Source organism: Myxocyprinus asiaticus, chromosome 29 (assembly GCF_019703515.2).
Source record: "Myxocyprinus asiaticus isolate MX2 ecotype Aquarium Trade chromosome 29, UBuf_Myxa_2, whole genome shotgun sequence".
Taxonomy (NCBI): Eukaryota; Metazoa; Chordata; class Actinopteri; order Cypriniformes; family Catostomidae; genus Myxocyprinus; species Myxocyprinus asiaticus.
In genome coordinates this window covers 34,240,431-34,253,674 of record NC_059372.1, presented here as the reverse complement: position 1 = coordinate 34,253,674, position 13,244 = coordinate 34,240,431, and the positions used below count along the sequence as shown (strand labels likewise).

Below are 13,244 nucleotides of genomic sequence, written 5' to 3'. Positions count from 1 at the left end.
TTAGTTCACCTCTCCAGTCTTCTGGTCCGAGTCGTTCGTTCTTTTGTAACGTGACAACCGTATACGCTATGCACTGCTCACACAGGAAATAGAAATGATTAGTTCACCTCTCGAGTCTTCTGGTCTGAGTCGTTCGTTCTTTTGTCACGTGACATCCGTATACGCTATGCACATACGGCTGTCACGTGACAAAAGAACGAACGACTTGGACAATAAGATTCCAGAGGCGAACTAATCATTTGTTTCTCATAATTTGTCATTGGCTGTATTATCAGTTTTTCCTTATTGGGACTATAATCAAAGTTTGCGTAAGTAGACGTGTTGGGGTAGATTTGGCTATTGAAAATGTAACATTTTAATTCAATTCTGCTCAAATGAACGAAATGAACTAAATTACTTGAATAAAGAGTCGTTCATTTTGCTGAACAAGCCTGAAGTCAGTAAAATGATTCGATCTTCCCATCACTAGTTGATATTTGAACTCAGCTGCCAAAACAAACACACCCCTCCCTTCAGTGCTCCTTTGGAAGCTCCGCCCCCCAAATTCATGCACGCGAGACAGTTTCACGCACACCAGTTCTAGACACTCTCAACTCTCCTGCTACTAAATCTAACATCACACCAACAGCATATATGGGTTCTGTGAAACATAGCAAAATTTATGTTACCTACCTATCGATAAGAAAAAGAGCAACTTCTGCATCCATCTTCAAGCCTTTTACCTCTTGGAGGTCTCTCCACCACTGAAAAGCCTCGCCGATGTTGACGCGGCTCCTAGCCCTCGACTTATCATAATCTTGATCTGTTTCTCAGCCATTTGTCCTCCTTGGAGTTTAGAAAGTTTGCATCAGCCAGATTTGCTGTTGCTCTTCTAATGAATTTCCCTCTCGCTCTGCCCCCACCCCCCATCATGTGCACGTGCAAGAACCACCCCCTGTTGCTGATTGGCTGGAGTAGTGTTGTGTGGATCAGTCTGTTCCACTTTGTTTTTGTCCCATTTACAGAGCCAGAGCTGTGTACAAATACTAGATTTTTTTTCAGCCCACCCACAGAACGGACAGCTAGAAGAATGTGAGGAGATACTTGCAGAATTTGACAAAAAGTGTTTTGGATTACAATTACTGAGTGAAACGTTAAGCCATTGTTCAGACAATATGTAATTACATTACCTGTTGTCTTTAGCATAGATGTCCTCTCTTACAATCTTGTTGAGCAATGTAATAACGATGGATTGCATTAATCCGTATGTTTAAATATGTCCTCAAAACAGGAGTAAAAGCTGTATACAAACACACTATGATGCGCCATGTTTGCTTATGTTTGAGATAGTCACGTGAAACTATCACGTAGACAGTAACCCGATACATCACGTCTCAGGTCAGTGGAAAAGCATAGCCGGTTTATGATTGCACCTGCGTGAACCAACGGAGCACAGTCTCGGCCCGAGAAACGTCGCGATTTTGGTGGAAAAGGGCTATGAAAGTAAAACTATTGGTTGATAATCTTTATTTTAATTTAACGTTATAATGTACAATCAGCTGGTCATTGTCATATAAACTCCGACAGGGTGATCAGAACCCCAACACGAAATAAATCCTAAAGGGAGGTTGTTTTGCATTAAAAAAAAAATGGGTGAATGTACATTTTACCACTTCATAAGTAGTAGCATTTTACAATAAGGCTGTATTCATTAAAATTAGTTTTCTACATTAGTTGGCATGAATTAACAAACGATACTTTTATAGTATTTATTAATCCTGCAACATATACTAATAATCCATTTTAAACATTCACAGTTATATATTTTTACATTAATGCACTATGAACAACATGATCTAACAATGAACAATTTTTAATGTATAAAAAAAACATTAACCAAGATTAATAAATGCTGCAAAAAATATTGTTCAATGTTAGTTTATGATACCTAATGCATTTACTAATGTTAACAAACAGAACCTTATTGTAAAGTGTTACCAATAAATTAAATAAATAGACATGAAATGACACTAAAATTATTTTATTATACAAGAGGAAAGAGACTTCAGAGTGATATGGAAGACATGAAACTAAAACAGCTATTTAAGAAATCAGTTGCCTGGGACAACGGTCAATTTTACAGTTTAATGGCCATTATAGAATAATATTTGAGCACAGAATGCCACAATTGACCAATCAGAATAAAGTATTCCATACAGCAGTGAAATTATATATATATATATATATATATATAAAGACAGCTAAACACAATGTAGCTGATGACTTATATTCCTGTTGTGGGAATAAGGTCTGACTAGATACATTCACTAGGCCTTGACATTATCACTGCAGATTTCAACTTTGAAAAGAAGAACATATTGGTATTTTGCAACCATGGAAACCTAAAAAGCATACTTTGGTTAACTGCAAATATTGTAAGGTAGGGCAATCAAACAATACACGCACGCACATACACAGTCAAACCGTATCTCCATGATGAAATATATTCTTCAGGCTATGTACGTTTTTGCAAAGTGCTCAGTGGGGTAAAAACGACAATGCAAACAAAACATCAATAAAAGCTATCACTATACTTAATTTAGTTGAATTTCAGGCTAGACACCCATGTTTGCTTTGGGCTAGTTTGGTTCTTATATAGCCATGTTCAAGCATGCGAACAAGCACATCTGATCCATATATGGTAAAAGGCAGCTAGAAACTGTACAAATGCAAGATGATGTACTTTAGTGGGTCAAAATAGAACCATGTAGGTCATTCTTAACCACAACAACAACATGTTGTGAACAATAATAATAATAATAAAAAAAAAAATTCAAGTCACTGTTATAATTTCTAGCACGCTCATGCTTGCATAGCCCTGCAATGTAAAGTCAAACCCTTCAGCTCTTTGACCTACAATCGCTGTATATGATTAAGGACTCTTTGTTGAAAGTGTAATTGTTAACAGCTTGTGGTTTGGTCAGTAGCCATCTGCAGGTAAAGCTAGAGAAAAAGCAAAGATTAAAAACAAAGCAACGCCCACACATTTTTTCCGATGAAGTGGTCCTTCAAAGAAACTCACTGTCTATGTGTAGCAAGGCAATGCTCTAAGACTTATTTTGCTCTCAGAAAGGTTGACTGTTGTAAGAAACAGCCAAGGAATAAAATAAGAACAAGGTATACTGTATGCTATGACAACCAGAATTGTTCAACTGTGTTGTTTATGCGCCAAAAAGTCCATTCCAAAAGTGGCAGCAAACATGCAAGGCAAATAATGAGCCACATGTGCTTTACAATCAAACAATATATTCTACTTTTATAAAACATTAAATTACATTAAATAACCCACTTAAAACAACTGAACAAAAAAATAATAAAACCATCAAAAATAAAACCAAATAAAACACTTCAGGGTGCGCAAAGAACTATAAAAATATTTTAAAAGTATATGTACAAATATCAGACATGTCAATTATCAGGCCAGGCATCACTAAGACCTTGCGGATGAGATGTGGTCTGATAGTCTTTGTGTGTTATGCTAAGTACAGGTGAGAGGAGTGTCCAGAGGGGGTCTCAGTAGCTGGGCTCATCCATGTCATCATCACTCCAGTCTGGAGGTGCATCTGTGCCAAAATAACGATCCCCAAAATTTCCTGACAATATAAAATAACAAAAACAAAAACAAACAAACAAACAACCAAAAAAAAACATACTTGGGTGAATCTCGTGAAAAGTTGTCCAGTGCACATTTCACACCAAAAAATAAATAAAATCAAGCGGTTATAATTTGAATAAAGCAAATGAAGCATAATTTTAGGACCATTAAGGTTATTTTCACTGTGAAATTATTTGCATTAAAACCAAGCACATTTTTTTGGCAATTCTCATTTCTCTCAATAGTGATTCTTATAACTTTAACACAATAACTCTTTACTGTATTACTCCAGAAGCCACCTGCAATCGATAAGTAAATGGCACCTCATTGTACCAACACAGAGGCACAAAATCACTTTCCTGAATTTTTACTTCATTGTTCCTTAGTGGTGGGATGATCTTTCCAATGCTCCCTGAACAGCCAATTCCTTTGCAACTTTCAAGACATGTCTAAAGACCAATCTTTTCGGTGAGCACTTGACTCAATTGTGTAAATGAACTAAAAATACAAATACTTCTAAACTACTCTTTCAATATTTGTTTCTCATTCTCAGTTTTGCTCTAAGCTCAGTGTTAATCTAGACAACGAAATCACTGACGACAATGTTAGTTGACAAAGGGTTTATTTAGTTAACGATAATGAATACAAGATGAAGACGACACATGACAATAATTACATTTTATTAAAGCATACTGTTGATGAAAATATGACATGAAAAAACAATACTGCAAGATATTAACAGAACAAGAAACATCAAGAAAAATCAGCTTATACAAGATATTAGATATGGATTCATCTCAATAATCCATTATGTTGGGAATTTCTCCGCTTGAGGTTAATTACCTCACTCAAACACATCCTACTTATACATCATATTTATCACTATATCTACAACATATATGATCTATTGAAAATTACATCTGTACAGACAATGAAACAAATGAACTACTCCAGTCATAATATGCCAACTTGCGTAGCGTCACTTGTGTTGTGAATATGGAGTTTCCGTAAAAAAATAAATAAATAGGCAATTCAATTTCTTAAACTGGTTAAACATGAAAAATGTATAGGTTTCTAAAGCACAAAGTATTCAGAATACAGCAGACTAACTTCTACACCGACAAGCCAAAACATTATGACCTCCTGCCTAATATGATGTTGGTCCTCCGCGTGCTGCTCAAAACACAGCAGACCCACTGAGGCATGGACTCTTCAAGACCCCTAAAGGTGTCCTGTGGTATCTGTCACCAAGACATTAGCAGCAGATCCTGATCTGTAAGTTGCGCGGTGGAGCCGTGGTGGATCGGACTTGTTGGTCCAGCACATCCCACAGATGCTCAATCGGATTGAGATCTGAGAAATTAGGAGGCCAGGGAAACACCTTGAACTCTTCACTATGTTTTTAAAACCATTCCCGAACAATGGGTGCAGTGTGGCAGGGCGCATTACCCTGCGGAAAGAGGCCACTGTCATCAGGGAATTGCCATGAAGGGGTGTACCTGGTCTGCAACGATGTTTAGGTAGGTGGCACGTGTCAAATTGACATCCACATGAATGGCTGGACCCAGGGTTTCCCAGCAAAACATTGCACAGAGCATCACACTCCCTCAACCGGCTTGTTGTCTTCCCACAGTGCATCCTGGTGTCATCACTTCCCCAGGTAATTGGCACACACATACACGGACGTCCACGTGATGTAAAAGAAAACAAGACTCACCAGACCAGGCAATCTTCTTCCACTGCTCCAAGGTCCAGTTCTGATGCTCGCGTGCCCATTGTAGGGGCTTTCCACAGTGGACAGGGGTCATCATGGGCACTCTGACCGGTCTGCGGCTACGCAGCCCCATACGCAACATGGTGTGATGCACAGTGTGTTGTGACACATTCCTCCTGTAACCACCATTAACATTTTCTGTGACTTGTGCCACAGTAGACCTTCTGTCGGTTCGGACCAAACGGGATGGCCTTTGTTGCCGTTGCGCATCGCTGAACCTTGGATGCCCAGCACCTTGTCGCCGGTATGTGGTTTGTCCCTCCTCAGATCACTGTCAGTAGGTACTCACCACTGCTGACCGGGAGCACCCCACAAGTCTTGCCGTTTCAGAGATGCTCTGACCCAGTTGTCTGGCCATAACAACTTGGCCCTTGTCAAAATCGCTCAGGTCTTTACTCCTGCCCATTTCTCCTGCATTCAACACATTGACTACGAGAACTGATTGTTGGCTTACCATCTAATCTACCCAGTTTGACAAGATTAAAAATTAAGAACATGTAAATAATTTTTTTCTAAATGTTTGAATATTTTATTCAAGTTTAGCCTGTTATGGTTTTACACAAACCAACCTGTTTTATGTTTGTCTACACTACCGTTCAAAAGTTTGGGGCCACTTGCCTGAAAAGTTTCATATGATCTTAAAAACCTTTTGATCTGAAGGCGTATACTTAAATGTTTGAAATTAGTTTTGTAGACAAAAATATAATTGTGCCAACATATTAACTTAATTACAAAACTAAAATGTTATTTAAAAAAAATATATATTTTTTTTTAAATTGATGACTTGGACTGAATAATTAAGAAATGCAGCCACTAAGTGCCCAGCATATAGATGGGAATTCCTTCAATACTGTTTAAAAAGAATCCCAGGGTGATACATCAAGAAGTTGGTTTAGAAAATGCCAAGAGTACATTGCAATATCTTCAAAATCTAGGCAAAGGGTGGCCACTTTGAAGATGCTAAAATATAACAATATGTTTTGATTTATTTTGAATTTTTTTAGTCACAACATAATTCCCATATTTCCATTTCTATTACTCCATAGTTGTGATGACTTTACTATTATTCTAAAATGTGAAAAAAATAAATTGGATAAGAAATAAAGGCTTGTTTGTAATCAAAGAGGATTTGACTGTGGTATATTTTGATAAATAATCTCGTCAATTGATTCTTAAAGGTCTAAGCTCTGTGCTCGAACAATATTTCAACATATTTGTGATATTATTTTCGATGGCCATGAGAATTGTATTACTCTAAAGAGTTAACAGATGAATCATATCAACTCAGTGATCAGATGTACACCTTACTACTTTCAATATTGCCCGAATGAATCATAATTCCCTTCTTGAGCTAAAATTCCTCATATATAAAATGTGAGCAGATACAACAAGCCTGTTGCATTACATATTTAACGGTGTCGAATTTTTAATCAGATTTCTAATCTGATCATTTGTCATTTATCCTTCATATAATGGCGGTTGAATGCAGCCAAGATTCCTAAACTAACTTAAATATAATTTCTTATTGTGATGAATGCTGGCAGTTGTAAATATACCCTGCATAAAGTCGCTAATTTCCTTCATATTATTGGTGGAAAATGCTGGCAGAATCTAAACGAGTTTTTTTTTTTTTTATTCATTTTGTCATTCTTTTCTCTGAATCCAGATAACAGATCAGAAACACAAAAAACTAGTCTAAAGTGTTGCGTCTGTGACCTATGTATTGTGAGCCAGCTTGTTGTCATGACAACGAACAAGCAAGAGCTCGAATTTGCCTCCCTGTTATGAGTGAAAGATCTAACGTTGCCTTCAGCGCTCATAAAAAGAGCACAGGAGTATAAGTTGAATCTCTGATGAAACAAACCCAGACACAATTTATGGAATAACGTTCCAGTTAAAGAAACCCCACAAAAGGACCTTAAAATTTCCCCCTGCCAGGACGAAGAAATCTTCTCGTAGTGCAGTAAGGGTAAAGAGATGAGCGATATTCCTCTACCTCTTCCTAAATGGCCTTATTTTATAGCTAGATTGATGACATTGCCTGAGTGTAATTTTGAACGGGAGTGTAAATGCTTGATCAAGCTAGAGATTTGCAGTAAATCTGTGAAATGTCAGTGGATAGACCCTGCTGTATAACCAAAAACTGACACGAAAATCCGCTCCGATCAAATTACGTTGTTGTTTAAACAGCCACATTGAATCTGCCGCTTAAATATAGATTATTCTCGCTCCGAATGAGTTGAAAGTATAAACACCACTCCGTTAAACAATTACGTGAGTTGTCTGTAACTTGCGTTGCATAAGAATTGCTCTTTAGAAGAACTAGTGATAAATTCATGCTGCAAACGGCTAAGTGTGCTGTTTTATTTGTGCATTAAGACTCGCCTTGAATGCACTGAAATTGCAAGCGCCACATTGAGTTACAAGCTGAACATGACAGCTGTTATTTGTGCATTGCTGAACGCGCTGAAGTTCATGTGATTCGCTGAAACTGTATTTTCATTCATGCTAAAGAAACGCTCATAAATCAGTGGTTTTTGTGTTGTTGCGATGACGACAAGAATTCATGGGAAGTCCTAGGAGACTCTTCCAGGGCAACTCACCGACGCCATAGTCAACAAAGTACAGCATAGCTAAGCTAATAAGTTAGCGGTCTTGCATTGAAAGCCTATACTAAACCATAGCATCAAAAGCTAGCAGTTAACATCTTGTGGCCTGTTACAGTTAAATACAACTTGTGTTTGAACAAACCTGAAGTGATTTAACCCTTTAACAAACTTTAAACACATTTTGTTTGTCTCTCTTATGCATTTTATAAAATGTTCCTCTCTCTCCATTACCTCATCTTACAAAATTCTGTTTCTCAAGTAACAATTGAGTTAAATGTAAATTAAGTTGAATTGGAGTCTATTAAAATTTTTATTTTCTGCCCATTGCTTCTTTTATCACTCATCTATAGCTTAAGGCTTAACTACTTTAGATAATAAGTCTGAAGCAGAATAAGTTTACAGAAAACTTACCGTTGCCTATCATTCCAATTATTACCTACCACCCATCAGTTTCCAGCTGATTTTAATTACTTATTGGTTGTTTTATTTTATTTCCCTTTTTCCCTTTTGTGTGTTGGGCATTGAGGTGATCTGTCTCACGTGGAGGGCCCCAACCAGAGCAGTATCAACTCAACCCCCAAACCCTACAGTATAAGACGCAATCAACTTCCCCATTGTGGAATTTTAAATTGAAAGAATCACTCCAATAAAAAAATTTGTTACACAATCACGGTCAACGAGCACCAAGCCTCAATCAGAATCCCTGATATTGCCATGAAGCATAATAACAGGAAATTTATTGGTGGATTTTGTTCTTTTAGTCTTTCTTTATTTTCCATTTAATTTTAAATTCTCTGTCTCACTCTGACTTTTCTCTCCTCACTATTTACAGTCTAGAGACCAAGCCTGTTAAACCACAGATAATTCTGGTTAAAATATTTGTTAACAATAACAGTCATCTTGAAATGTTAAATAACTAACCAAATTTTGTGTGCTCCCCCTAGTCTACCCTCACGCAACCACTCTCTCTTTGTGTTAATCAACGCAATCTAAATTCCGGCATCCAAACACAACCACTTCTGGAAATAAATCGCAGAGAGAAGCGCCAGGTAACCATCACCTCCTGGCGCATAAAACAGGTGTTTGGTGTCAATCCTGCCAGATTGAAAAGAAATTTAATTAAACTTCACTAGTTGCCCACATTCACTGAAAACAATACTTAGCTGTTACTACCCTTCATTTGTGTCTCCACACACTGAAGCCAACACCAAGCTGTAACACTACACCTAGGCCCTTAACCCTGTGCAGATCTGTGTCAGCTCTCTCCCTAGTCTTCCACTATAGTGTGCCAAAAATGTCACTGGAGACTGACCCCACGGCCCACTGGAAAGACTTGGAAAAAACCACCAGCTCCCCGGCTCACAACCTCATAGGCCAGATGAAACTGAGTGTCAAGAACGCTGCCCATCTGACACAAGAAGTAAACAACATAAGCTGCAGTCCACAAAGCCCCAAAAGATGCTAACGCATGCAATGTGCTGCACAGACCAGCTAGAAGCTGAAGCCCAAGATTGATGCAAGGGGTACAAACAATTGGAACCAGCATCAATGAGAGAAATCGAATGGCTCCAGGAAGCCCTGACAGCTGCCAAGCACAGAGAGCAGCAGGCTAAAGCTGCCCAAGAGGACCTGTAAAAGAAACTCCTGCATACCGAAGCGCAACTGGGAAAAGCCAGGTTTGATTTGGAAGACATGTACTCTCGAAACAGGCCTTGGAAGGCCATCTGGAAATGTCCAGAACTGAAGTTGAAACCCTGACCCAACAACTTTACCTCACCAAAGATGAGCTTGACATGGTCAAAGATGAACTGAAACAAACTTACGAGTTAAGGCGAGAGCTTAGAATGGACCGGCATCCCATAACAGCACCCCTGTTCAACAAAGCAGCATCCTCCAACCAAAAGCTGCCATATGATGAAAGAAACGAGGGCCTGCAGCACAAAACCTCACCAGCCCTCTTCCAAGAACCCCTCACCAACAACAGTGAAAGGGTGAACATATCCCAACGAACCCTGAAGCAGCACCTGGAATGGATTTTAAAGACCTTGACAAGCTGGCAAGAAACACTGACAAGTTCACGCCAAATCCTGCTGAGGGTCACGATATCCATGCTTACCTGCATGACAGACTTAGAGGCCTCAGATGACTAACAGAGACACTTTCTACCTACTATGGATAACATCTACTCTTGAGGTGCAAAGTTTTCTTGACAGACAGCCAGACCACACAAAGTCTGACTACCAACTTCTAAGAGTGGCCCAGACCCAGAGTCTGAGCAAGAACTGTTTACCACCCTGAACACAAAACATGGTCGGAAAGGGACCATACAAGCCTACTACCATCGACTATGGCAAGCCTACTTCAAGTCCCGGAACAAACCTGAGATGGAAGAAGAAATCGACTTCTAAGCCATCTTCCTCCTAAACCTGCATCCCACAGTGAGCTATCATCTAGGAGTCACAGCCTGTCCTTGCACGATGACAGCTCAACAACTGCGTGACTTAGCACATAAGACTTATGTTAAAACAAAGAATTGCCTCAAGAAAGGCCCCCCAAGGCATCTTCAGTCTCAATTCTTACCTCTCAAAACCAAGGGCTGGTATTAGAAGATATGTGGCATCATAACAAAGACAGGTTCTTTAGAAAAGAGCATAGTAAACCCAATGGCGACCAAGAGTGTGACCCCCACATCAGCGCCAGACCCAGATGTCCAACCACTGGGAGAAACAGTGAAACAAACCAATTTTGATAGGAGGTGTACTGTATTGGAGGTGTACCTGTGGATTTATTTTAAGGCCTACCTTCAAACTCAGTGCCTCTTTGCTTGACATCATGGGAAAATCAAAAGAAATCAAACAAGATCTCAAAAAGAAATTGTGGACCTCCACAAGTCTGGTTCATTTTTGGGAGCAATTTCCAAATGCCTGAAGGTATCATGTTCATCTGTACAAACAATAGTACGCAAGTATAAACACCATGGGAACACGCAGCCATCCTACCACTTAGGAAGGAGACACATTCAGTCTCCTAGAGATGAACGTAGTTTGGTGCGAAAAGTGCAAATCAATCCCAGAACAACAGCAAAGGACCTTGTGAAGATGCTGGAGGAAACAGGTATACAAGTATCTATATCCACAGTAAAATGAGTCCTATATCGACATAACCTGAAAGGCTGCTCAGCAAGGAAGAAGCCAATGCTCCAAAAACGGCAAAAAAGCCAGACAACATTTTGCAAGTGCACATGTGAACAAAGATCTTACTTTTTGGAGAAATGTCATCTGGTCTGATGAAACAAAAATGGAACTTTTTGGCCATAATGACCATCGTTATATTTGGAGGAAAAAGGGTGAGGCTTACAAGCCGAAGAACACCAAACCAACCGTGAAGCATGGGGGGTGGCAGCATCATGTTGTGGGGGTGCTTTGCTGCAGGAGGGACTGGTGCACTTCACAAAATAGATGGCATCATGAGAAAGGAAAATTGTGTGAATATATTGAAGCAAGATCTCAAGACATCAGCCATGAACTTAAAGCTCGGTCGCAAATGGGTCTTCCAAATAGACAATGACCCCAAGCATACCTCCAAAGTTGTGGCAAAATGGCTTAAGGACAACAAAGTCAAGGTATTGGAGTGGCCATCACAAAGCCCTGACCTCAATCCGATAGAAAATGTGAGGGTAGAACTGAAAAAGTATGTGCGAGCGAGGAGGCCAACAAACCTGACACAGTTACACCAGTTCTGTCTGGAGGAATAGGCCAAAATTCCAGCAACTTATTGTGAGAAGCTTGTGGAAGGCTACCCAAAACATTTGACCCAAGTTAAACAATTTAAAGGCAATGCTACCAAATACTAACAAATTGTATGTAAACTTCTGACCCACTGGGAATGTGATGAAAGAAAATCTGAAATAAATAATTCTCTCTACTATTATTCTGACATTTCACATTCTTAAAATAAAGTAGTGATCCTAACTGACCTAAGACAGGGAAGGTTTTCTACGGTTAAATGTCAGGAATTGTGAAAAACTGAGTTTAAATGTATTTGGCTAAGGTGCATGTAAACTTCTGACTTCAACTGTATATATTTTACATCACTCATAGTAATGAAAATACTTATTTTATTTTTTATTACAATAATGAGAACTGGAGACTTAAATTGCTTTGTTGACATTAAAATAATGTTACAATGCACAACATCTTAGTGATCCTAAAGTAGGCTTCATTTTCTTTAAACAAAATATTTTTTTGGAGTGTAGGATTTATGGAAGTATTATAAAGTGTGTTTAACATAGTTTGTGTTTAGGAAATTATTCATATATTCAAGCAAATAAAGTTAAGGTTCTCAGTCTTACCTATGCCAGGGATGATGTGGAAAAGGTCGTTGACCTTCTTGTCGACAGCGGTGGTGATGATTTTGACCTGAGGGAAGGCATAGGCCACAGAATGCACACCCATCTCGGCCATAAGCAGAGACACCAGCAGGATCTTATCCTCCTGAGCATCATGATCCTACACACACAAACATGTCATAAAGCTTGTCTATATATAGATTAAATAAAATGTCTACAGTCACAAATATAAGACAGAGCCATTGATCTTCTCGCTTTAACGCAAACTGCTTTAACAATTTCTCGACAGTAAAACACATTAACAGCTGTTACTATTTTATCTTTAAATAGCATTAGTTGTGATTACATCATGGGCATTATTCCAAGATAAGAACAGTTATTGTGAAACTTAAAATGCCTAACTGGAAACTTTTACAATGCCTTCATTTATTTTTGTTACTTTTCAAAAGCTTTTCATGTGTTGATTTTATTGTGTTAGCCTTGTACCCGATCCATATTACCAAATATTACATATTTAAACTATGATAATTGAAAGTGAAAAAAATATTTCAAATTTTTTACATGAACTATGACTCTTAAGATGAAATGTGTCATATGTGATGCAACAAAAAAGAAAAATTAAACTAAATACTACTTGAGATATTTTTATCTTGTGTCATTTCCATTAAAGCGGTAATTGTTAAATTATGCGTGTAAAATTATTATTTAATTGTGTATTTAGGATGCATAAAACACAAGCTATGAAATTAGCCTTAGCAAGACAAATGACTCATTTTATTAAAAACAATTGTTAAATGTAATTTCCAGCACTGAATCTTAATAAACAAAATAGATAATTTGAGATGCGGTGGAAATTACATTGGTTAAGAAATTGGTTAG

The 13,244-nt window shown here is 38.3% G+C and overlaps 1 protein-coding gene across 4 annotated transcripts in view; it reads right to left on the bottom strand.

The window, feature by feature from the left end:
• Nucleotides 1-1,543: 1,543 nt before the first annotated feature.
• The window catches only part of LOC127420487 (uridine-cytidine kinase-like 1), a 42,379-nt gene continuing 30,678 nt past the window's right edge, over nt 1,544-13,244 (bottom strand). For 2 of the 4 annotated variants that reach the window (XM_051662819.1, XM_051662823.1), the window contains exons 14-15: nt 12,369-12,525; nt 1,546-3,632 (exon numbers count right to left, since the gene is read on the bottom strand). In XM_051662819.1, coding sequence (XP_051518779.1) covers nt 3,553-3,632; nt 12,369-12,525 — 237 coding nt within the window. In that variant the 3' untranslated portion in view covers nt 1,546-3,552. Of the gene's footprint in view, nt 3,633-12,368; nt 12,526-13,244 lie in introns of all 4 variants that reach the window. The other 2 variants (XM_051662822.1, XM_051662821.1) reach the window with 2 other exon arrangements.